The sequence below is a fragment of the Oncorhynchus tshawytscha genome, linkage group LG09, assembly GCF_018296145.1.
Source record: "Oncorhynchus tshawytscha isolate Ot180627B linkage group LG09, Otsh_v2.0, whole genome shotgun sequence".
In the NCBI taxonomy this organism is placed as follows: Eukaryota; Metazoa; Chordata; class Actinopteri; order Salmoniformes; family Salmonidae; genus Oncorhynchus; species Oncorhynchus tshawytscha.
The window spans coordinates 65,430,611-65,456,833 of record NC_056437.1 but is presented as its reverse complement, the minus strand read 5'-3'; the positions used below and the strand labels follow the sequence as shown (position 1 = coordinate 65,456,833).

The 26,223-nt window shown below is 41.6% G+C and overlaps 2 protein-coding genes across 3 annotated transcripts in view; one reads left to right on the top strand and one right to left on the bottom strand.

The window, feature by feature from the left end:
• Nucleotides 1–6,689: 6,689 nt before the first annotated feature.
• On the bottom strand, nt 6,690–15,426 carry LOC112258411 (chymotrypsin-like protease CTRL-1). Its single transcript, XM_024432771.2, has 6 exons — nt 15,289–15,426; nt 11,618–11,638; nt 11,333–11,495; nt 10,571–10,839; nt 9,414–9,562; nt 6,690–7,309 (listed from the first exon to the last, which is right to left on the bottom strand). The coding sequence occupies exons 1-6, from the start codon at nt 15,344–15,346 to the stop codon at nt 6,992–6,994; spliced, it is 978 nt and encodes a 325-aa protein (XP_024288539.1). The 5' UTR covers nt 15,347–15,426; the 3' UTR covers nt 6,690–6,991.
• A 4,237-nt stretch (nt 15,427–19,663) lies between these two features.
• taok2a (TAO kinase 2a) overlaps nt 19,664–26,223 on the top strand; it is a 41,998-nt gene continuing 35,438 nt past the window's right edge. For both annotated transcript variants that reach the window (XM_024432770.2, XM_024432769.2), the window contains exons 1-6: nt 19,664–20,392; nt 24,550–24,690; nt 24,890–24,961; nt 25,180–25,281; nt 25,360–25,405; nt 25,561–25,657. In XM_024432770.2, coding sequence (XP_024288538.1) covers nt 24,559–24,690; nt 24,890–24,961; nt 25,180–25,281; nt 25,360–25,405; nt 25,561–25,657 — 449 coding nt within the window. In that variant the 5' untranslated portion in view covers nt 19,664–20,392; nt 24,550–24,558. The remainder of the gene's footprint in view (nt 20,393–24,549; nt 24,691–24,889; nt 24,962–25,179; nt 25,282–25,359; nt 25,406–25,560; nt 25,658–26,223) is intronic.

Genomic DNA, 26,223 nt, shown 5'->3' with positions numbered 1-26,223 from the left:
CTGTTGCCATTTTGAACCATTTCACGTGTCAATGTAAAACACCGCCTTCCCGGTGGTCAAGGGCACTATAGGACTACCGCTGGCCAATCGGATGGCTCAGATGACAGTGTCTGCAGTAACGTAGCAGACATAAAAGAAAGCCACAGCAAGGTTGATACTGTGAGATTTCAACGAATACAAAGAGATGCTGTTGTTATGAGTGAGTTCATGCTTAATTAAGTTCTTACTCAGCTCTGTCAACTCTTAGTATTCAACACTTTCATAACCCATAAACTGCGCGTTCTTCCTGTTTCCACCTAGTGCTACAACAATCACTGCAGCAGTAATGAATAAGTAGGAAAGTGTATCTACATGCTTTAGTTGTTATTATTAGCGGCTTGGGTCTTTTTTAATGTGAAGGAATATTTGATTTTCTCTGTTCACAGGAGTAACATTTGTGCATGAGGCAGAAATAATGCGGTGCGACTTGAGTTTCAACATCATCTGGAAGACGGTGTCCCTTTTTGGTAAAGGAGAGCAGACGGGATGTTGAGAGGCAGACCCTCAGTCTGCTGCTCTCTGCCTCCGCTGAGACTGACCATCAGATGCAGGCACCATCAGTCCAATAAAATGAAAATAAAAAGCAAATGATTTAAATGTATTCTCACTCGGCTGTGCTTCACAAGTAATACAACAATGGATCAATTACAGGTCTGATCATATAGCCTACCTCAAATTTTGAAATATAATTTAAAGAAATGTCCTAAAAACAATGCATTGACAGGGCAATTCAAGCAAAGCCAATATGCGGTGTTAATGTATTGGGCCTATAGCTTACTGCACAAACCTCATTGCTCCAGTACTGTTTTTAATTGTTTAATGTTGTAAATGTTTTTAAGTTATGTTTAAAAAAAATCTGAGCGGTAGATCTCGGCTTGCGTTTTGACTCGGCTTTCAGTTGGTGACCACTGTTCTAGAGTTTTTCCTGTTAACCCTATCAACATTTCCCTTTACTGTGGCAATTGCGATTGAATAAACTTTCAATGCAACATACCGAAACAAAACTAACTCTGCAAGGGATTTTGTTGTAGGCAGAACGCATCGGAGTAGGATTCTGTTGCATTAACATGCACTACAGCCCGTACTCTACACAGACTGTTGTGGCATAAACAATCAGACCTGCAGTAGGCTTATATGCAAATAAACCATTGCCATATAGGGATCTGTGCCATTTACTTTAAACTGGACTGTGTTTACAGCATGAGCAGTGGTGAGTAGATGCACTTGTTTTGAGATCAAAGCGAAGCTGCATGTAGCCACATGTGCACATTTTGTTCATATCCTTTGCTAGATAGTGAGTTATTAGCCCAGTTTAATCCTACATACAAAGAACCATATGTGACATAAAAACATTTTTTATTAAAGAGAGAGATATACATAAAATCATTATCATCTATAGTGAACCGGTTTCACAAGCTTTCCACACGCGAATTAACAATCATTTTAAATTTAAAGATAGACTCTCGTGGAATAACCATTTATGTGCACCACTCAGAATGGACGGACAAGCGCACAACTTTTCTGTTGCTGATGAAAATAGACGAAATGTGGGAAAGAAACGTAAAATAAAACTAAAAGAATGTAAAGACAGGCAAAGGAAGATCTTACGGGATGCGGGAAAACCCTATACAAATCGTAAGGGTCAAGAAGAAACTGGGAAAAGCTGTCCAAAAGAGGTATGTGGAAGAACCGTATATCAAGCTAGCTAGCTATAGAGCACAGTAACTAACATGTATGTTCTGGGTTGTCTAATTTGTAACTATAGAGAAAACATATTAGCTAAAGTTCGTTGGCTACTAATTTATACATTATCGTTACAAATGTTATTGCTAGATTACAGAAGAAACATAGCTAGCTACTTTTTCTCCATCCACCGGATGATTCGACATGGATACAGTAGCTAGCTAGTTATATGTAACGTTACACTGTATCCTGCAGGGATTGCACACCGAGGGTCCATTGAGGTGGCAAGCTGCATATTGAAGTGGGTGAAGACAAAATTCACGCCACTCCGCAAACCAGAGGTGCGCAAGTTGATCACCTTCAGTGACAGATGCTGTGGGCAGAATGACAACTGGCGGATGCTCAATCTGATGTCGATGCTCGTCTCTATGGGTTACTTTACCCAAGTTGAGCAGAAGTTCTCTAGTCAATTCATTTCTTCCTTGTGATCGATCTTTTGCCACCATCGAGAAGAGGCGCAAGGTGTCAGTCCTTCATACACCTGATGATGTTTCAAAGATGATACTTGAAGCACAACCATTCAAGGTGATGAGGATGCAATGTGAAGACTTCAGGCACCTCCCAGATTCTGTCCTCAAGCGACCAGCTGGACTACAGATCATCTCAGTGAGGTGGTTAAAAGTCACAGGTATTGCACAGAGAATAGTTCACTAACATCCCATCAACATGCAACATGTTGTTCTGACAATAAAATATCCTAATGCTTGACTGTGAAAGTTGTTTGTTGATGTCAGGAACTTAAAATGTTTCTGTTCCAATTTCAGTTGAGGAGCCTTGGAATCTGTACGCCAGCCATAGCCACAGTCTATTTGAGGGATGGAAATCGTGGCTGATCTCCAAACCACAACAAGGAGCTACACCTCAACCTCCCGATTTTGCAAGCCACTACCCTAGAGCATATGAGAGTCCTCTGCCCATAAAAAAAACAAGTACCAAGATCTGATGACCTGCTCAACTACTTGCCAGATGCTGCACACTCTTTTTATGAATCACTGCAGAGTGAATAATTTGTTGTTAAACCAAGCTACATAATTAACCGTTTTTTTCTGTGAGTTTGTGATCCCCTGAACCTGTATAGTATGTTGAATCTGAATACATTTCAGAAGACATGTCACCCCTATTGTAGGAAATTAAATGTATAGTAGGTGTTTTCTATGTGAATCAATTTGTGTGTGATTTGAACCAGCACAATATATTGAATTCATTTAAATTTAAGATGTTCCTAGTGTAGAAAATGTTATGTACAATGTGTTCTGTTGAGAATTATTTTGTGTGTGATCATTTGACCCTTTTTTAATCTGAATGAATTAAAAACAAATAAGTCATCACATACAGTATGTGAGTGTTCATTTGATCTTGATTCCCTTTTTTTTATTCATTACCATGTACAGTATTGTATATTGTCACCACATTTAGCATTAACACTAAGCAGTTAATACTTATTTACTGCTGTCACCTCAGTGCAGAAGGACATTTATTGCCTTTAGCATGGGTTTAACGCAATTCAAAACCTAATTGCTGATCATAGTGTTAAACGCAAAGAGAATGGTTTTCTGAACGTTTTGTAATATTGACCTTGGGGACCTGCATAATGGCACATCACATTGATCCATATTTGATATGTACAAGTAGTGCTTGTTTTGATTGAATTAATTTAATTGTATTCTATTTTTGTAGTTATTCTATGGTATGTTCACATCGAGGGCTTCGTTTTAGATGAGACTTCATGACTCAACTTTTAAGAAAAATCATCAGTGCTAAAGTTGATAGACCACCTTTAAATGAACCTCCATACAAATGAATTAACTACATATTGCGTTTAAGTTATTTAGTTGAAGGGCATCTGTACTTGAAAGTACTTAAAACATCGTATCAGATGTTAAAAAAGGACATCTTACAAGAGTCATGCAAAATGTCACATATACTGTTCTTCCACAAACTGAAATCATCACTGGAGATAAACTGTTCTTCCACAAACTGAAGTCATCACTGGAGATATACTGTTCTTCCACAAACTGAAATCATCACTGGAGATAAACTGTTCTTCCACAAACTGAAATCATCACTGGAGATATACTGTTCTTCCACAAACTGAAATCATCACTGGAGATATACTGTTCTTCCACAAACTGAAATCATCACTGGAGATATACTGTTCTTCCACAAACTGAAATCATCACTGGAGATAAACTGTTCTTCCACAAACTGAAATCATCACTGGAGATATACTGTTCTTCCACAAACTGAAATCATCACTGGAGATATACTGTTCTTCCACAAACTGAAATCATCACTGGAGATATACTGTTCTTCCACAAACTGAAATCATCACTGGAGATATACTGTTCTTCCACAAACTGAACTCATCACTGGAGATATACTGTTCTTCCACAAACTGAAATCATCACTGGAGATAAACTGTTCTTCCACAAACTGAACTCATCACTGGAGATAAACTGTTCTTCCACAAACTGAACTCATCACTGGAGATGATAAACTGTTCTTCCACAAACTGAACTCATCACTGGAGATAAACTGTTCTTCCACAAACTGAACTCATCACTGGAGATAAACTGTTCTTCCACAAACTGAACTCATCACTGGAGATGATAAACTGTTCTTCCACAAACTGAACTCATCACTGGAGATGATAAACTGTTCTTCCACAAACTGAACTCATCACTGGAGATGATAAACTGTTCTTCCACAAACTGAACTCATCACTGGAGATAAACTGTTCTTCCACAAACTGAACTCATCACTGGAGATGATAAACTGTTCTTCCACAAACTGAACTCATCACTGGAGATGATAAACTGTTCTTCCACAAACTGAACTCATCACTGGAGATAAACTGTTCTTCCACAAACTGAACTCATCACTGGAGATAAACTGTTCTTCCACATTCTAAAAATTTAAACGGCAATAAAAAAATATATTTTTTGAAATAACAAAAAAATATCAATCGTTGTTGGAAGATATGGGTATGGTGAATTATTTGTCAACCATAAAACACCTAATGTGGTACACACAATTAATAATATAAAAAATAACTGGTTATCTTAAAATGGAAAAATTGTCACAGAAATGGTTCTTCATCTGTAGGATTCAGTTATAGATCAGTTGTAGTCAGTAATAGGGCGCGATTGCTTCCTACAGAGCACAAAACATATACATTTATAGACATCTTTGAAAAGCAAATCAGGTAAAGAGATTTTTTTATTTTCTTAAAAGGGCAGTGTTGTATTTTGAGACAGGCTTGAATAATCAAAGTAACCAATAGGCAGAGGGTAGCATTTGTCTGATTCTCTGTAATAATGGTATGGGAACAATAATTCATTTTATTTTGTAAAGTGGTTTCTTGCATTAAACAACACGTTCAGTCACCTTGTCTGAAGCACAAGTGGATAAACAGGTTAATGTCAAGCCCTGCATGTTTTTTTCTTCAAAAGTCTCATGGAATGTAGACCTACACTGAACACCACACATTGGGTGCTACTGTAGGCTGAATTATAGAACAGCTATTTCCATGTTAAAATGTTCTGGGATGCATTTTCTCCATTGTTTTTGATGGTAGGCCACTCACCGTAGGCCTACATTATGATCAAATAGCTACAGTAGCCTACATGGCCACTGTTAAAACTGTAACTTAAAGTGGGTACAGCCTCAGTGTTCACATTAAACACACGCTGGAAGTTGTACAGAATTTTCAATGTCCAAGTTTTCAAATATATACACTACCGTTCAAAAGTTTGGGGTCACTTAGAAATGTCCTCATTTTTGAAAGGAAAGCACATTTCTTGTCCATTAAAATAACATCAAATTGATCAGAAATACAGTGTAGACATTGTTAATGTTGCAAATTACTATTGTAGCTGGAAACGACTGATTTTTAATGGAATATCTACATAGGCGTACAGAGGCCCATTATCAGCAACCATCACTCCTGATTTTCTAATGGCACCTTGTGTTAGCTAATCCAAGATTATCATTTTTAAAGGCTAATAGTATAAATAATATATATATATAATATATCAAATAATATAATTTCCAATTTCTTTGAGCAAAACAATACAGCTCAGAATTGTTGTTGTTGTTTTTAAATAGCTTAGTATTTGTATTATTTCATTTGTAGTATTTATTTGCTCATCTTTATCAAGGGTGCCAATAATTTTGGATCTGTAAATGTATGAACTCAAATTTGAGTTGATGATTGGACATTTGGTTTTCCGCTGATTAATTTATGCATGTCATTCCTTTTATTTTAAGTACAATTATGTGATGTATTTTAGCGAAATATAGATGATATCACCTCTCTGGTTAAGTGAGTTTGTATGACCCAATCCAGGTAAGAGGGTTACCAATTGGGGTATATTCACTAGGAACCAAACAAACCAAACAGAAGCAAACAGAACGGAACGGGACCTACCTGAATTTGTCCAATAGGAACTCTTGTTTCCGTTGCAAAACATTTCCCTTCAGAGTAAACGGTTTAACATGGCCTGTGTGGTCCAGTGGCTACAACCCTGGAACACATGTATGCCAGAGTCGGCATGGGTTTGAATCTATCTCACTGTCCTTTGACTCACCCTCTCACTGTCTTCTCTCTTTAATAAAAGCAAACAAATTAGTGGGACTGCCCCACTCCTTAAAAAGTACCAATTAAACAAAGAGTAAATGGTTTCGCAACTGTTTGCTACGGTCTTGGTCTAAATGAATACACACTTGGTATTTATGGCAGTCTGATAGTTACCTGCCTGCCACTCCACCATTACATGATAGGAGATGCTTGTTGAGAGGCATTCTCAGCTCAATGATAAATAGCTGTAGTTCACTATAAAGAATGTATCTACAGTATTTGCAGATACAGTATTCTCAAGATGGAAAAATATACACAACTTGTAAAATAATTATAAAAATAGTTTTCCATTTAATCATCACGTGTGATGTCTATGTGTTACTCTCTTAACAATCATGAACTGAGCTCTGATGATCAACCAAATGTAATCCTATAGCATAACACAATTACATTTGCTCTCCAACTTAATTACTTACATCACAGGAAGAAAATATGAGTAGATTCAGTAGACTCATATTCATATTGAATGAAACCAATCACTTATTGTTGACAGTTTTAACATACTATTACAGTGCTTTTCACATACAATGAGAAGTGTAGTGGACATAGAATCCACTTTTAGTGTATGCCCTATAAGAAAAGATAAAAAGAAAGGAGAATGGGAGAGAGGGATAGGAGGAGGGAGAGGGAGAAGGAGAGGAGGTGTGTGGCCCCACCGGACAGTGCAGCACAGGTGACAGTGAGGTCAGAGTTATTCCCACTGGAGGAGAAGGTGACGAAGCCTGGTTGGTCTGTGCTGATCTGGCTCTTGATCCAGGCCTGGTACTGGGACACTCTGGCATACACTCCTGGAAAATTTGGTTTAGCACAGCTTACTCCGAAACTCACAACACCAGACTGGATCCAGACTAAGCCCGATTTGCTCACTAGCGGCCCCCCTGAGTCTCCCTGTACAGAGACAAATGTTACATCAGGGTCAGTGAACAATGCAATTACCAGCAGAAGTTCTCATGATTTTGGTTTGTGATCATCTCTAATTTGTCTTTAAAAAGTTCCTACACAGTCAAAATAATGTTTTTCTTGAAATTGGATGATATTTGGATGAAACCAGAACAAACTATTTCTGCTGCTTCTACATTGATAAAGTTGGATCATAAAGTTACTGGTCCCCTCCCCCATGTCAAACACTTGGATTCGGGAGGCGGGATTATTAAGGGCTTTATGTGACATCACATAAAGCCTCTCATTTTAATACGCCAATGGTAATGTATTATTCTCTTACCTAATTTCATTATGTACCCCCTTGTAACTGTCATCGCAGAAGGCATGTTGACAGAGGGGCGTGGTTTAGATAGCTAGGTAGATAGTCTACTGGTGTCCCCTATTCATCCTATTCAAGGCAAAGATACTGATAGGTTTCCACTTTCATTTGTGTCTGGTGTTAGCTAGTAGCTGGCTACTAGCTAGGCCTTTGGCCCGCATGGAACAAAAGCAGGGGAAGGGTTGCCCAAAACGCTTACGCAGTTGTTATGTCATTACATCAAGAGACATTACAATTGGAAAATTCATACAAAGCAGGCTAAGGAAAATTGCAGAAGCAGATTTTATGTTTGAATCAGATTGTGTGTCTCATGGAGATGAGAGTGAGAGGAATTGGATTACAGTGGCGAATGCAAAAGGAAATAAGAGAGGTGGTCATGGAATCTAGTAAATCCAAGCCTAGTTCTGGTTCTCTTTTGGTCGGAGTAAAGGTTTTGAATTGATGTTGTTACCTGGGAGATCCGTTTGAAGTCTCGATAAAAATGGTGGATGCGTTGGATGAGGTGGCGTCGATGAGAGTAACGAGAAGTGGGCTTATTATGTTGTTTTGCGTATCTATGGAACAGAAGGAGCATGCTTTGCGCCTCAAGAAGATATTGGATTGGAATGCGTCCTGTGTGGATCTTTGAAGCAGGGCACCTATCAAGGGTGTTCTCTGGGGTGGCGCTAGAAGTAAATGCAATGTGTATACGTGAAGAATTGGATCAAGCGGTTGGTGCACAACGTCTGGCCCGCATGGCGGATGGAGTAAGGAGTAATCCCACCCCATCCGTTCTAGAGTTTTTCTTGTGAAGAGTCTCTGCCTTCTCACATGTATTTGGGTTTTATGAGATACCCTGCGAGAGCCTACGTGACCCAAACCCGAGCAGTGTGATAAAGGCAAATGATTTGGTCATGTGTTATGTGTGTGTAGATGGGAGGGGTATCGTACGCCAGCTGAGCCTAAATGCTGCAATTGTGGTGGTGAAGATGCACCCAGATTTCTGAAGTGTCATGTTAGGCTGAAGAATGGCAAGAATAAGGGCCCCCATAATATAATAGTTTTTGTTTCAATACCCCATACAGCAGGTGGCGGCAATATACAGCAATAGTTGGAGTACCATAAAACCTTAAAGAAGAAGATATTCATGATATATGAAGATTGTCTGGCAGTCAACATATATATTTAATGAAATATACCCAGACAGCCCTCACCCTGTAAAGTTTCAATCGAAATTGTCCAAAATGAGTTAGCTAGCTAGCTTGATAAACAGTGCTGACAATTCCATTTGGGCTAGCTAGATAAATGATTTAGCCAACATTTTGTCTATATTGATGCTGTTACAATAACAAAATAGTTGGACAAATCATTTGTGAAAGCATGATGTGATGTATGACAGGATTGGATGTTGCATGCAATTTCAATGTTGTTTGAGCTGCTTTGTGTGTAAGCAAATTTGCTTGCAACAATGCTCTCTGCATCCCTGTTGCTTGACAAAGATATTTTCAAAGAACCGTCAGTCAAGGTGAGCTACCCGCCCCACTCAGACTACTAGCTCCCCACCTGGTCTCTATTTTCAGACTTCCTGGTAGTTTGACACGAGAGTAAAAAGTAGTCATACAAAAAGTTATTTGACCGGGGAATCAGAATGACTCTTCGGGACCTTTAAATAATAGCTCTGCAAACCGCAGCTAAAATGCAGCTTTAGCTCTGCAACTACAGTATTTGGAATTAAACACAGCCATGTATCACCTGACAGGAATCCTTTCCTCCTGCCAATAGACCAGCACAGATCATGTTGCCTGTGATTGAACCCACTCCAGCATAGAGACAGGTACACTTCCTGTTCCCCACTATTGGTAGCTCCACCTCCTGTAGGGTCTGGGGTGAGGGCAGGGACACTGAGGAGGAGAGGCCATGAGAGACAGGTCACCTTTTACCGATAAACCGTTATATACATTTCTGATCCTTTGTGATCTGCTCCAACTGTATTGATACAAACTGAACTTGACAAAAAAAGTGACATATGTACAGGTAAAGGTTGTACAGTCAGGTCTAGAATTATTGGCACCCCTGGTAAAGATGAGAAAAAAAATACTGTCAAATAATACAAATACTGAGCTATATTGAATGGAAAATTATGTTATACTAAAACAATTGCTCAGAGAACATGTAATAAAAAATGATCTGAAAACCACAGGGGTGAAAATGATTAGTTCCTCTTTTTTTCAATACCTTGCCGTGCAAAAATAATGGCACTGAGCGTTTTTCCTAATATGTTTTATGAGATTTGAGTACAGAGAGAAAGCTCTTTGGCCACAAACACCAGTGGTGGTTTTGGCGTCGAAATAAGGATGCATAAGCAGAAAAGAACCCCAAACCTACTGTCAAATATGGTGGTGGATCTTTGATGTTATGGGGCTATTTTGCTTCCACTGGTCCCCGAGGCTCTTGTTAAGGTCAATGGCATCATGAACTTCACCCAGTACCGGGGCATTTTAGACAAAAACCTTATTGCCTCTGTCAGGAGGCTGAAACTTTGCCACAAGTGGATCCTCCAGCAAGACAACAACCCCAAGCACACATCAACATACACAAAGAAATTGTCAATTGAGCACAAAATTAACCTTTTGCAGTCACCGGACATTAAACATTGATAACCTGTGGTTTGACAATGAAGGATATCAAGGATCTGGAAAGATTATGTACGGAGGAATGGTCTGAGATACCTCTCATATTAGGAAAAGGCTCAGCGCCATTATCCTCGCAAGGTGAGGCATTGAAAGAAAGATTTATGATTTATTTCATAGGTTTAAAAAAAAAAAACATCTTTATCAAGGGTGCCAATATTTCTGAACCTGACTGTGGCTTGACAATGCAAAGTCGGCATTGGGACCAACAGTTCTAACCTCCACTATTGATATTGCCCCAGCCAGTGACCCAGCTAGTAGTGCCATTGTAGTATGTGCTGCCCCCTGCTGTCAGGCAGACCGGCCGAATGTAGTTAGTGAAGGTGACGGATGACGAGAGCTTCAGCAGACATATGTCATTGTCATTGGTTGCACTGTTGTAGTTGGGGTGGCGGATGATCTGAGAGACCGCTCGGGACACCTCGTTGGGGTTGACGCTTTTCTGATTTTGCCGGCCCAGGTAGACAAGCAGGCCAGACGTGCTGGTGCTGAGAATGAAGGGAGGGAGTTGAGGCTAAAGATTATAAGTGTGATTGTTAGTGTGCTTTCTGACACAATTGACCTAATTCTGTCATGTATTTTAGAGAGATAATGTCACCTCTCTGGAGTCACTTATTTGACAATCATCGACAGACCGCCATAGAAGCTAGCAAGCACATACATTTTTTTTAGGAAATGTAATTTTCAAGTTTTTAACTCAAGTTTTTGTATTTACATGGTAGAGTTGTCCTCAAATTACCAAAATACATTATTATTTGAATTAGCTCTCTGAATCAAGTGATTATTCATGAATACAGTAGATAAAATAGTACATAGGCAAATACAGTGTATAGAGACGTTTCAATCACACATTGGCATAATATACAGGTTGGGAGGAAAGGGAAAGGGAGGACACCTAGTCAGTTGTACAAATGAATGCATTCTGAAATGTGTCTTCTGCATTTAACCCAACCCCGGATGGGATAGGTTATTTAATTCTACCTGGCGAAGCAGTGAGCGGCAGTCAGGACCCAGTCTTTGTTGACAAGGGAGCCTCCACAAAAATGTCCGCTGGATCTGTGCAGACTGGCCTGCCATGGCCAGCTCCCCGCCACTGCATTAAGACCCCCCACAATCTTTGTGTTGAGAGGAGCTGTGCCACACACTGGAGGATACAAACCCATGAGAGGCGGCTCATGATAGAACACACAAATCCCTCACATTATAAAAAGAGCAACAAAAAACAAAAGCTGATTTGAAGTTCCGCAGTTGTATGTAATAACTTACCATCCAACTGTGCATGGCCACCTGGGTGAGGGAAAGTGGATTGGTGTTATTAAAGTTTTTTTTTCAGTTGCCAAGTTATAGTACTTAAATTGACATGCTAATATGGGGGAGGAAGCTAATATTTAAATACTACGTAATACTACGTCACTAAACACAAATGCTTTTGTTTGTAAATTATGTCTGAGTGTTGGAGTATGCCCTGCCTGTCCGTAAAAAAATGTAAACAAGAAAATCATGCCATCTGGTTTGCTTAATATAAGGAATTTGAAAGGAGTTACACTTTTGATACTTAAGTATATTTAAAACCAAATACTTTTTTACTTTTACTCAAGTGGGCACGAACATCGTCAGGGAAATGACCGGACCAAGGTGGTGAGCGTACATTCTCTTTTTACTTTGAAGGTCGCCAACAAACAAAAAGAAACTATGACGCTTACTAAGGCTATACAAGCCACTAACACAGACAACTACCCACAACACCAAAAGGGAAAAAAAAAGTCTGCCTAAGTATGATTCTGAATCAGAGACAACGATAGACAGCTGTCCCTGATTGTAAACCATTACCAGGCCAAATCACAAAAACAGAAAACATAGAAATAAAGAAACTAGAATGCCCACCCTAGTCACACCCTGGCCTACCCCAAAATAGAGAATAAAAGCCTCTCTATGGCCAGGGCGTGACACAAGTAGAATTTTACTGGGTGACTTTCACTTTTACTTGAGTCATTATCTGTTAATGTATCTTTACTTTTACTCAAGTATGACAATTGGGTACTTTTTCCACCACTGGAAATGTTACCCTTCTGTTATCGTCATAGGCAAAACTTGTGGTTTAACTCGATGCATTTTTGCCATACCAACCTCCCTTTGCTCATACTATTCAATGCCGCTCAGTGGAAGTCATTCTCAGAGCAAAGGGAGGATGGAATGAAAGAAAACAGCCATTTCCAGAATTTCAAGTTTGAACCCTCTTACTTAGAAATCAGTGGAGGCTGCTTAGGGGAGGACAGCTCATAATGGCTGTAACGGAACGAATGGCATTAAATACATGGAAATCATGTGTTTGATGTGGTTGATCATTTTCTACTAATTCTACTCCAGCCATTACCACGAGCCCGTCCTCCCCAATTAGGGTGCCACCGACCTCCGGTATTAGAAATATTCTCACTCTCATTATCTTAACATCTAAACAAACAACATCACTGTGTAAAGTGGGTGAAATTCAGCAGTGAATGACAGAAGAATGTGGGCTAGACTAGACTAGTCTATTTCTCATCGTTAAAGAACAAATCAATCATGACGAGAATATACAACAGTAGTTTGAGGGATAATCTTTTATTTATTCTGTGTAAACCCCCTCCCCCCAAAAAAGTAATTTGAAACAATAGCATCGCTTGGGACATTGCTGTGAAGAATATGATGTTTTAATTATCATACTACTTTTTCAGCTACAAAAGTGTCCGTGCTCAACCTAAACATGTGTAGACAATACAATGTATGAACCGGAATGACATTTACACTGACGGGTCAACCCAATGTGTCTTCTTGTCACGTTCTGACCATAGAGAGCCCTTATTTTCTATGGTAGAGTAGGTCAGGGCGTGACTGGGGGTTAGTCTAGTTTATTATTTCTATGTGGGGTTCTAGTTTTGTTTTTCTATGTTGGTGAGAGGCAGATGGTAATCGTCTCTAATTGGGGATCATATTTAAGTAGCTTTTTTTTCCACCTTTGTTTTGTGGGATATTGTTTATGTGTAGTTGTATGTCAGCACTACATTTTCGTCACGTTTCGGTATTCTTTATTGTTTTGTGCGTTTCACTTAATAAAGATGTGGAACCCAGATCACGCTGCACGTTGGTCCGAGTATGCTTCCAGCGAACGTGACAGAATATCCCACCACAACAGGACCAAGCAGCGTGCCCAGGAGGAGAGGGTAACATGGACTTGGGAGGAGATTCTGGACGAGAAGGGATCCTGGACTTGGGAGGAAACCCTGGCAGGACAGGATCGCCTTCCTTGGCGGGAGATGCAAGGAGAGAAGGGAGGACAGCGACGACGCCGGTGTTCGCGGCCACAGAGAAAGCCCAAAAGACAGCCCAAAGATTTTTTTTGGGGGGGGGGGCACATTGGGTGGTCGGCGGAGCCGAGGAGTGAACCAGAGCCAGTCTGTGAGAAAAGGGAGAAACTGGAGGAGAGTGAAAGGAGAGAGTCAGAGAGTGGATGGAGGTATTGGAGGAGAAAGAGTGGAGAGAGTTGTTGGGTTGGTGGAAGATGCACGACAGTTGCCCTAAGGAGCATCTAATTAGTTTAATGCCACCTCAGTCAGCTCCCCGTACTCGTCCTGAGGAGCGTGCTATTAGTCTGGTGAAATCTGTGCCGGATCCACGCACCAGGTCTCCAGTACGCATCCACAGCCCAGTAAGTCCTGTGCCAGCTCTCCACACTCGCCTTGAGGATTGTGTCACTTGTGAAGTGCGTGTCCCCAGTCCGGTACGTCCTATGCCGGCTCCACGCACTAGGCTTCCAGTGCACCTTCCCAGTCCAGTAGGTCCTGCGCCTGCTCCCCGCACTCGTCCTGGAGTGCGTGTCACCAGTCCGGTACCACCTGTGCCGGCTCCACGCACTAGGCCTACAGTGCGCCTCCACAGTCCAGAGCTTCCGGCGACGGTCCCCGGTCTGGAACCTCTTGCGACAGTCCACGATCCGGAACCTCCAGCTCCAGGGCAGGAGCCTTCCTCTGCGCCGATGCACAGTCCGAGCACGGCGTCCAATCCTGCTCCATGGCAGGAGCCTTCCTCGGCATCTAGGTCCAGTCCAGGCGCAGTGTTTGGTTTTTGTTCTTTGTTTTGTCGGCGTCATTTTTGAATAAAGAAAAGATGTATACTTCCCATGCTGCACCTTGGTCCAGTCCTTCAGCCAGCCGTGACATGTCCAATATTTACCCAGCACTGGGTTGTTTTTAACCCAATAATGTCAGTGCACTTTTAGTCTAAATTTAGTATTTGTTTACGGAGGCAGTTCACATTACTAAAAGAAATATAAACACAGTCCAAAATAGATTGTGGTCCTGTAATATACTGTTAAAGCAGTAATATCAAACATATTCACCGTTTTAATCCTCTTCTCTTTTCAAACACAGAATATTCACAGGCAGTCTCTTTAACCCCTTAAGGTTGAAATCCACGCTCCCACAAAAATCTAATTTGGCATAATAAAAACCTGTTTAAGCTAGAGATATGTTTCCACCAGGCATTCCACTGATTTCAAAACTCCTTCCTCCAGAAAGTGGAGAGCATTAGCAACATTATCACAGTTCTTCGTGAGATCTTTCAAAAAAAGCTGCGTTAGAAATTATTCACACACATACTGAGCAGCTCATGTTATAGACAGAAGCGTGCTACATGGCACACTTCCAATCATGGCTAGTGGGAAGGTTCCTGTCTTTTCCGTGGCTAAACGCACTAGGTGCGTAATTTGACAATTGTATCCATATTTACAGATGGCATACAAGTTTGTTATGAAGGCACATGAAAGTTCAAATGTTCCAGAAAGCATTTCCAGAAGGCACATCTTAAAAATCAAATAACTAAATGATCCTCGGTACGACCTTCTTAAAACAATTCCATATAGCTTGGTTGACTGCATTTGATTTAAAATAATTCCCTCTTACCTTTTCCAATGCTGGTCAACGTTACTACCGCAGCACACAATGCCCACCACGAGTCCATCCTATCAGCTGCTCTGGCTTTCTGTGTCCTGTCTTTAAAATACTCTTTGTTGAACGGGGAGGTACTGTATGTATGTACGTAGGTAGGTAATGTTTGTATTGAGTCAGGGTGTGACACATACCTCACAATACTGGTCATTGTCTCTTACATCCTGTCATCTCTCTCTCTCTGTCTTGCTCTCTCCCTCTCTCTCTTGCTCTCTCTCTCTCTCTTGCTCTCTCTCGCTCTCTCTCTCTCTCGCTCTCTCTCTCCGTCTTTGTGTGTGTGTGTCTTTCACAACCTTATGTCACCGATCATTTCCTCATTTAGCACTCTTTCAATATCAACTGTTCTCAATTCAGTTAAATTAAAATCATGATTTGGCAAATCATGTATTTGGCTGTTCTCCAAATAGCATTTTAGAGTTGTTAAATTGTGTAGAAATGCAGTAAATTATTTAAAAAATATATTATTTCAAGCCTGGTCCAATACAGTAAAGGAGATAAGCTATTGACTGTTTTTATTTTTTCATTGATAAAATTAGTTTGTGGGACCCGCGGGCCCCAACAGGAACCTTTTCACACATGAGAAACGATGCATCACCAAAAGAGAGCATGGATTTCCAACAACTCATTGACAGGCTGACTCCGATGCAAGACTACAATACTGTGGCTGATATAAACGAAAGGCTGATGACACCAGTAGCTCAACTATTCCTACAGCAGAGCACTCCTCCAGCACCTGCACCGCCAGTCATTGCATTAACGAGCATTGGCTTGCGAAACTACCTCTAACTTCCTTCATACTGTAACAATGGGGAGGTGTGAGGATAACTTAATGGCATGTCTCAGGCTGGACGTGTTGGCAGTCAGGATCTCTATTCTCCACCGAGTGTTTTTAACCCCTCAAAAGTCGGTGGAGAAACAATGGAAGTGGCTTGAGTCTTGAGAGGTGTAAGGATAATTAGGAGTCTGAAACAATGGGTATTTGGTGCAGTGATAATGGCTGGAGAACATCTAGTTTATTTTTGGATTTTGCTGTTCCCCAAATATAATTTTAGAGTTAAAAAATTGTGTAGAAATGCAGTAAAGAAGCGTCAACAAATAAAAAGGATGAAGCTAAGAACATAAACGACTTCATAGTTAAGAACACTAGAAGAATATGGAAGAACATGTGACTTGTTGTTTTTATGTATTTGTTTTGTTGCTTTTTGTGCTATTGCTCTGTCTGCATGCTACGTGGTTGTCCTATGCTCTCTGCTCATTGTTTGTCTGTATTGTAATTGTTTTAATAACCTACCCAGGGACTGAGGTTGAACATTAACCGGCTGGCTAAAACCAGCACTTTTACTGAAAAGTTGATTAATGTGCATTGTCCCTATAAAAATGAACTCAAACTCAAGAATATGTCACTCCCAAAACACACAACACTATGGAACAATCCTTGGACAGCTTTTCGGAATGCACCAATAAATTGGTCCACCTGCAAAACTAAAGACATAGAATGTCACCTGCCTTGTGCTTCTCCACCAGTAATAAACTTTTGTTACTTCAACACTGTCTGCATCTCGGTCTTCCCTGAAACCTAATTGGTATGGCAACTGCTCGGCATCTGACCGCAAGGCACTACAGAGCGTAGTGCGTATGGCCCAGCAGTACATCACTGGGACCAAGCTTCCTGCCATCCAGGACCTCTATACTAGGTGGTGTCAGAGTAAGGCCCAAAAAATTGTCAAAGACTCCAGCCACCCAAGTCATAGACTGTTCTCTCTGCTACCGTGACCGGAGTGCCAAGTCTAGGTCCAAAATACTCCTTAACAGCTTCTATCTCCAAGGCATAAGACTGCTGAACAATTAATCAAATGGCTACCACAACTATTTGCATTGACACCCCCTCCCCCCCTTTTTTCTATTGCTGATACTTGCTATTTTATCTATACATAGTCACTTTACCCCTACCTACATGTACAGTGCCATCGGAAGGTATTCAGACCTATTGACTTTTTCCACATTTTGTTAAGTTACAGTCTTATTCTAAAATAGTTTTTTTTTTTTTAATCCTCTACAATCTACACACAATACCCTATAATGTTAAAGCAAAAACGGGTTTTTATTATTTTGTAGTTAATTTATACCAATAAAAAGACAGAACTACCTTATTTACATAAGTATTCAGACCCTTTGCTATGAGACTCAAAATTGAGCTAAGCTGCATCCTGTTTCCATTGATCATTCTTGAGATATTTCTACAATTTGATTGGAGTCCACCTGCGGTGAATTCCATTGATTGGACATGATTTGGAAAGGCACACATATGTCTATATAAGGTTCCACAGTTGGAAGTGCATGTCAGTGCCAAAACCAAGCCATGAGGTCGAAGGAATTGTCTGTAGAGCTCTGAGACAGGATTGAGTCGAGGCACAGATCTGGGGAAGGGTACCAAAAAAATGATTGAGTATTGAAGGTCCCCAAGAATACAGTGGCATCTATCATTCTTAGATGGAAGAAGTTTGGAACCACCAAGACTCTTCCTAGAGCTGGCCGCCCGGCTAAACTGAACAATTGTGGGAGAAGGGACTTAGTCAGGGAGGTGACCAATAACCCGATGGTTACTCTGAGAAAGCTTTAGAGTTCCTCTGTGGAGATGGGAGAACCTTCCAGAAGGACAACTATCTCTGCAGTACTTCACCAATCAGGCCTTTATGGTGGAGTGGCCAGGCGGAAGCCAGTCCTCAGTGAAAGGCACATGACAGCCCGCTTGGAGTTTGCCAAAAGGCACCTATAGTCTCTCAGACGATGAGAAACAAGATTCTCTGGTCTGACAAAACCAAGATTGAACTCTTTGTCCTGAATGCCAAGCGTCACATCTGGAGAAAATCTGGCACCATCCCTAAGATGAAGCATGGTAGTGGCAGCATCATGCTGTGGGGATTTATTTCAGCTTCATCCTTGATGAAAACCTGCTCAGGACCTGGGGCGAAGGTTCGCCTTCCAACAGGACAACGACCCTAAACACACAGTCAAGACAAAGCAGGAGTGGCTTCGGGACAAGTCTCTGAATGTCCTTGAGTGGCCCAGCCAGAGCCTGGACTTGAACACGATCAAACATCTCTGGAGAGACCTGAAAATCGCTGTCCAGCAATTCTCCCCATCCAACCTGACAGAGCTTGAGGGGATCTGCAGAGAAGAATGGGAGAAACTCTCCAAATACAGGTGTGCCAAGCTTTTAGCATTATTCCCTTGAAGCGTCATACCCAAGAAGTCCGAGACTGTAATCGCTGCCAAAGGTGCTTCAACAAAGTACTGAGTAAAGGGTCTGAGTACTTATGTAAATGTCATATTTCCATTTTTTAAATATTTTTTTTATATAAATCAACCAAAATGTCTAAACCTGTTTTTGGTTTGTCATTATGGGGTATTGTGTATAGATTGATGAGGGAAAAAAACGATTTATTACATTTTAGATTAAGGTTGTAACCTAACAAAAAAATGTAAATAGTCAAGGAGTCTGGATCAAGGATGATCAATGGAAACAGGATGCACCGGAGCTCAGTTTTGAGTCTCATAGCAAACGGTCTAAATACTGTAAATATATATATTTTATTAAATTAGCAAAAAATTCTAAAAATCTGTTTTCGCTTTGTCATTATGGGGTATTATGTGTAGATTGCTGAGTTTTTAAATGTAAAAAAAAAAATCAATTTTAGAATAAGACTAACGTAACAAAATGTGGATAAAGTCAACGGTATACACTAGATGACTGACTGACTGGGGGAGCTGTTTTGAAGCCATCACGACTCTGTCTTGGAACTCCCCCAACGTTGTAAAACATATTTTGGAAACTATTACTATATTTATGAAATATATGTTTGTTTTTATTCTATTAGACACCTAAGTGCATGCTTTTAAATCATGAACTAAAACCAAATATTAGAAAATATATAAACATTTTGATTAAAGTATAATTTAGTACAACTGTTACTATTCCCACTACAACAAAGAAATACTTAAATACATGTAATTTTGTCCTTGAAATATTTAATTTAAATACTGTAGAATTAAATTAATTCTTACTGGCTTCACGGCCTGAGCAACAGGCAGTTTACTTTTGGCACGTTCAATTCTTATTTACAATGACGCTGGGCCAATTGTGCGCTTCCCTTCGGGACTCCCAATCACGGCCAGTTGTGACACAGCCTAACTTCCTTAACCAGGGTGTCTGTAGTGACGCCACTCCTCCTATCCTCAGTATGCTGAGGATATTTTTCGGTGAGCTGACTGAGTTGGGTGTAATGTGTAACCACATTTTTGCTTGTAACTATTTTGGGCACAACTGACAGACAGAACGAAATAGCAAGTTGTGGGTTCGTTAGTCCACCTGCCTTCGCCTATGGGTGTGAGGCTATTTAGATAAGTGTATACTTCACTCTCCAGCCTGAAAGGCAGCAATACGCATTACAGCGTCTAGTGTGCCGGAAGCGGACAAGAAGAAGAAGAAGACACCCACACAGATAGAACAATGATATTTAGTCATAAAAATATTTGACAACCATGCGCGTTACTTCCGGTTTCCGCATGGCTCCCGCCCCACTCACAGCCATCTTGGTTTTTTTTCCTGAACAAAAAAAAGGTGTGAGACAGAAAAACACTGACGGGGGAGAAGCATATTAGACATTTTTGAAACTTGACGGAAAGACTGATGTAGTGATACAATACGATATGAAAGGAAGGGGAGCAGGCGAGGTGGAAGAAGACCAGCCGCACCCTGTATACAGCTAACGTTAGCTAGTAGCTAGCCAGCTAAGCTAACTGGCTAGTGGCTCACCAGTTCGGAACGGATTAAGTAGCTAGTCAGACAGCTAGCTAAGCTAGCTAGCTTCTTCTCAGCCCTACCGATAGCTAGCCTATGAAATTGAGAACAAATTAAATTCGTCGTCGGATGTATGTGAGAAGGAAATCGATGACAATGCATCGTACGTCGATTTGAGACCCCCCCCCTTGAAGAGACCACCACTAACGTTACTAGTTTTTTCTTCCTGTAGCTAGAGCGGGATCATAACAAGCCGTGGTAAGTGTTGCAATTTTATTGTCAACAATGATGGCTAGTTAGCTAGCCGTCCATCTTAGCGCTAGTTAGCCAGTTTGCGATTCTGGCCTTAGCGTGTATTTAGTATCAGAATAGTTAACATATCAATTGACTGAAATTAATTGACTGGCGAGCTAACCAGCTAACTGGCATTGCTGGCAAGGCATAGCTAACTAGCTTACTCAACTAACGACGGTATGGTGTTTGCATACATCCATTGATAGCTAATTAGCCATCATGCTAAACTCCGCTGACATTGACATGCCTGAGCCAAAAAAAATATGTATCGATAACTATGACATAGTCTAATGTGGATAACTAGTTAGATATCTCAATGACAACCCCAATTTGAGCATAGACATACTTGTAAACGTGTAGTTAACAAAGTTGAAAGTGAGTGAGACTCATTCATGGCGAGGCAAGACCTAACATTAGCCTAGGTCCGAGTTGAAAATATATCCCCTTCAACCTAGGGCGAGTCCCGGGTTCGTACCCCGTCTGTCACACAAGACTCATTACATTGCATGACGACATAGAAATAAAATGAATGACACACACTGGTTTTATTGTAGCCAAGCATTCCATGACCCAATTAATTTCTTCCAGAATTAGTCTTGCTAAATCAGTTAGATCATGTTGGGGCGGCAGTTAGCCTTGTGGTTAGAGCATTGGGCCAGAAAGGTTGCTAGATCGATTCCCTGAGCTGACAAGGTAAACATCTGTCGTTCTGCCCCTGAATAAGGCATGTAAACCCACTGTTCCTAGGCCGTCGTTGTAAATGAGAATTTGTTCTTAGGAAGGTTAAATAAATAAAAATAAATGTTGGTGCTGTTAGTGCCCTTAGTTGAATATTTGTGCCCTTAGTTGAATGCACTATCCCCCACGATCATTTACCCACAGTTCAGCTACTAGCTACCTACTTTACTATGACTCACACCACAGTGCAAAAAGGGTGACTACATACTGGAACAAAACGGGGAAAAATAGGGAATGGAAAATAGTTTAACATTGGAGAATTGGATCAATTTCAAACCAACAATATAGGCCATCAATTCACATCAGCTGCAATAACTCCCTAGTGTTTATTGCTTGACAACACCTGCCGGTGATATGCTCAGTGCAGCCACTGATGACATCGCAGTTAACTAGATCAAGCTGTAGGTCTTCTGTGTTAACATGAGTCTTGAATTGAGCACCAATAGACTGTTATTGTGTAACAGAGCATATTGAATATTTGACCCTAAAGTCATGGGTTTGGTTCACTGGATTTCTATAAAGACCATGAAGTCTATATAATGTACAGACATGGCATGTCCTTTACACACACACCCCTACACACACTCTTGCACGCTAACACAAACACTTGTCTTGCGCACACATTATTTGAAAGGCTTGATTTAAAGAGAGCATCCAAAGCCCAGTGGGGGCCCTAAGGCGATGTCTTGATGCATTCACTCCAGACTGAATCACTGGAGTTGGTTACGTTAGCTCTGCTAGTTCCTCTCCAGCGGTCACACTCTCAAAGTCTAGGCATCCTTACTTCCTTTATTCCTTGAAATAGGCTCATCACTGATCTTGCATGACATGACTGGAGAAATCATCATGATGGAAGGCCATGCTTGCACCTGTACAACCATGTGAGATCAGTGACTATTTCGAGGCAGGAAGGAGGATGCATTTGAATTGTGTTTTAATAGGGACTTGGCTGTTTTTAACAGGATAGTTCACCACCAAAATCTATATTTGTCAGGTGGTTAGGCTGCATGTCATGATATTCCACACCATATGATGTAGCCTATTTGCAAACTATTAGATATCTGCAGGCCAGACATCAATCTTGAAATAATGGGAAATATAGGTGTCGGGTAAATCCACTTGAATTCAATCACTTTTTTGACAGTATCCCCTTTGATTTAAACCAAACTTTCTATACATGTTTGCCCGTGGAAGACTTGGTCAGAAAGTGTCTTTTTGGACCTGAATGCCAAAACATTCAGGAGATAAAGGTGCTCAAAGTTAACCCATTTTACATACTCCACCATACAATGAGACATCCATGTCTTCATCACTGGAAAAGCTTACAAACTTGGTTGGCAAACTATTTTATTTGTTTTAAAAATATACAGTACCAGTCAAAAATGTTTGGACACACCTACTCATTCAATAGTTTCTTTTTTTTAAAAACTCTTTTCTACATTGTAGAATAATAATGAAGACATCAACACTATTAAATAACACATATGGAATCATGTAGTAACCAAAAAAGTGTTAAACAAATCAAAATATATTTTACATTATTCAAAGTATTCACTATTTGTCTTGATGACAGCTTCACACACTCTTGGCATTCTCTCAACCAGCTTCACTTGGAATTATTTTCCAACGGTCTTGAAGGAGTTCCCACATATGCTGAGCACTTGTTGGCTGCTTTTCCTTCACTCTGTGTTCCAACTCATCCCAAACCATCTCAATTGGGTTGAGGTTGGGTGATTGTGGAGGACAGGTCATCTGATGCAGCACTCCACTCTCCTTCTGGGTCAAATAACCCTTACAGAGCCTGGAGATGTGTTTTGGATCATTGTCCTGCAGGTGTAGAAGCACGGTGGCTAGGAAAAACTCCCTAGGAAGGCCAAAACCTAGGAAGAAACCTAGAGAGGAACCAGGCTATGAGGGGTGGTTAGTCCTCTTCTGGCTGTGCCGAGTGGTGATCATAACAGAACATGGCCAAGATGTTCAAATGTCCATAAATGACCAGCATGGTCAAATAATAATAATCACAGTAGTTGTCGAGGGTGCAACAAGTCAGCACCTCAGGAGTAAATGTCATTTGGCTTTTCATGCTGTCTCTAGAGAGTTGAAAACAGCAGCTCTGGGACAGGTAGCACGTCCGGTGAACAGGTCAGGGTTGGTGACAGCATGGTGTCATCATGCCAGGTAGCCCTGAGGCATGGTCCTAGGGCTCAGGTTCTCTGGGAGAGAGAGAGAATTAGAGCGAGCATACTTAAATTCACACAGGACACCGGATAAGACATGATAAATACTCCAGATATAACAGACTGACCCTAGCCCCCCGACACATACACTACTGTAGCATAAATACTGGAGGCTGAGACAGGAGGGGTTAGGAAACACTGTGGCCCCATCCAATGATACCCCCGGACAGGGCCAAACAGGCAGGATATAACCCCACCAACTTTGCCAAAGCACAGCCCCCACACCACTAGAGGGATATCTTCAACCACCAACTTACCATCCTGAGACAAGGCCGAGTATAGCCCAGAAAGATCTCCGCCACGGCTCAACCCAAGGGGGGGCGCCAACCCAGACAGGAAGACCACGTCAGTGACTCAATCCACTCAAGTGACGCACCCCTCCTAGGGATGGCATGGAAGAGCACCAGTAAGCCAGTGACTCAGCCCCTGTAATAGGGTTATAGGCAGAGAATCCCAGTGGAGAGAGGGGAACCGGCCAGGCAGAGACATCAAGGGCGGTTCGTTGCTCCAGAGCCTTTCCGTTCACCTTCACATTCCTAGGCCAGACTACACTCAATCATATATGACCCACTGAAGAGATGAGTCTTCAGTAAAGACTTAAAGGTTGAGACTGCGTGTCTCACATGGGTAGGCAGACCAATTCCATAAAAATTGAGCTCTATAGGAGAAAGCCCTGCCTCCAGCTGTTTGCTTAGAAATTCTAGGGACAATTAGGAGGCCTGCGTCGTGTTCCCGTAGCATACGTGTAGGTATGTACGGCAGGACCAAATCAGAGAGATAGGTAGAGCAGCCCTACTCTCAACCTCTTCTCTATTCCCCTGCACTCTCTACCTCTTTTCTCCTACTCTCTCTCTCTACCGCTTCCTCTATTCACCCACGCTCTCTCTCTACCTCTTCCTCTATTCCCCTAGGCGCTCTCTACCTCTTCCTCTATTCACCTACGCTCTCTCTATTCCCCTATTCCCCTAGGCTCTCTACCTCTTCCCCTACCCTTCTAATCTCTGTTCTGTCCCTCTCACTTTCTTTTTTCCACCTTTCTCTTCTCTATCCACTCTTCTCCACACCCTTTCTCTCTCTGTTTCCTCTACATCAATCTCCCTCGTCCCCTCTCTCTTTCCCTCCTAATTTTCTCCCTCTGTCGACCAGGCCCTGGCTATGCCCTCGAGTGTGCGGGCGGGCAATCTAAAGGACCCGGATGTGGCTGAGCTCTTCTACAGAGATGACCCCGAGAAGCTTTTCGCTGACCTCCGAGAGATCGGCCATGGCAGCTTCGGGGCTGTCTACTTCGTAAGGGAACCATTTATATTAGGGGGAGGGGAGAGTTTTTATTAAGAAAGTGTGTGTGTGTGTTAGCTCTCCTTGTCAACGTGTGTGACAAGGTGTTTTGAGAGTTTGTATGAGCCAGAACCTCTTGTTTTTTTCAGTATTTGAAGGTTTGAAAGGAGTGTGTGTGCGTGACTGTCTTTCTCGATGCTGTGTCCGACAGGCCCGAGATGTGCGCAACAACGAGGTGGTGGCCATCAAGAAGATGTCCTACACTGGCAAGCAGTCCAACGAGGTGAGGGAACATGTGTTAAGTTGACAAATAGAAACGGATGTGTTAGTGCTTGGCTGGAACAAAAGCCTGCACACTCAGGACCAGAGTCAGAACCCTTACATAGGCTATTCAAGAATGGCTTTGACTTGTCCCTGAACCATCGACTTTTAGTCTATTTTCCATGATTCCCTGTGGCCCGATGTTTGGTATTAACCCCTGCTGTCGCTCGTTCTCCTCAGAAATGGCAGGATATCATCAAGGAGGTGAAGTTCCTCCAGAAGCTCCGTCATCCCAACACCATCGAGTACAGAGGATGCTACCTCAGAGAACACACAGCATGGGTCAGTATTAGCAGTGTGTGTGCCCCCAGTTACACGATTTGAGTGTCTACTAATAATCTGCCCCCCTCTCTCCCTCAGCTGGTGATGGAGTACTGTTTGGGCTCCGCCTCCGATCTTCTGGAAGGTTAGTGCACCATGGAAACAACTGCAGGGATTGTTTTGAGTCATGTTTTTAAGGGCATTTAGCATGTTTTTAAAGCTCTGTGAATAACTGGACACACTCTTGCTCTTTCTTTTTTCTCCTTTTCTCTCTTTTTCTGTCTTTCTGTCCCTCTGTAGTTCACAAGAAGCCACTACAGGAGGTGGAAATAGCTGCTATTACCCATGGTGCACTGCTGGGCTTGGCCTATCTTCACTCCCACAACATGATCCACAGGTAATATAATAAAAATATATGCCATTTTAGCAGACTCTTTTATCCAAAGCGACGTAGTCAAACTACTTACTACAACCTCTCGGTCCATGCTACTGTGTTGTCCGTATCCTGTCACTGTGCAGTGTCTTAGAGCGATTTCTCGCCGTTCAATTCCAGTTCTGTTTTCAATGCTGCGTCTTTCAGTCTAGTCTGTCGTCATTGGTTCTACAATACCTCCGTAACGTCTCAGGGATTTTACTCAGTGCCGTTTCAAGTCATTCCATTGTGGCCTTAATAGCCAGGGCCCATTTTCCCCGATAGCGATGGAACTAGTGTTTTTAACGATGGCTCTTTCCTACAATGGCCGAAGATGGAACACGAGTTTTCCAAAACGGCACTACAACGTGTGTCGTCGGAGCATGTGTCGTCACTGATAGGATCGCTGCTCTCGGATCAGCTTTCCCCATTCAAATATTTCCGCAACGTTCTAATTATTTTTGCAATACTGACGCAATCAGAGAAAGAGCGAGAGGGAGATACTACCACCTACGGCTGCAGATATCGAGGCAGCTTACTCTAGTGCTTCC

Excerpts from the sequence above, each read along its gene's own strand:
- LOC112258411 (XM_024432771.2), bottom strand. The coding sequence starts at position 15,346 with ATGGACTCGTGGTGGGCATTGTGTGCTGCGGTAGTAACGTTGACCAGC. Across the intron at positions 11,639-15,288 it reads GTTGACCAGCATTGGAAAAG|GTGGCCATGCACAGTTGGAT; the intron begins GTAAGAGGGAAT and ends TCCCTCACCCAG. Across the intron at positions 10,840-11,332 it reads GCCGCTCACTGCTTCGCCAG|CACCAGCACGTCTGGCCTGC; the intron begins GTAGAATTAAAT and ends CTTCATTCTCAG.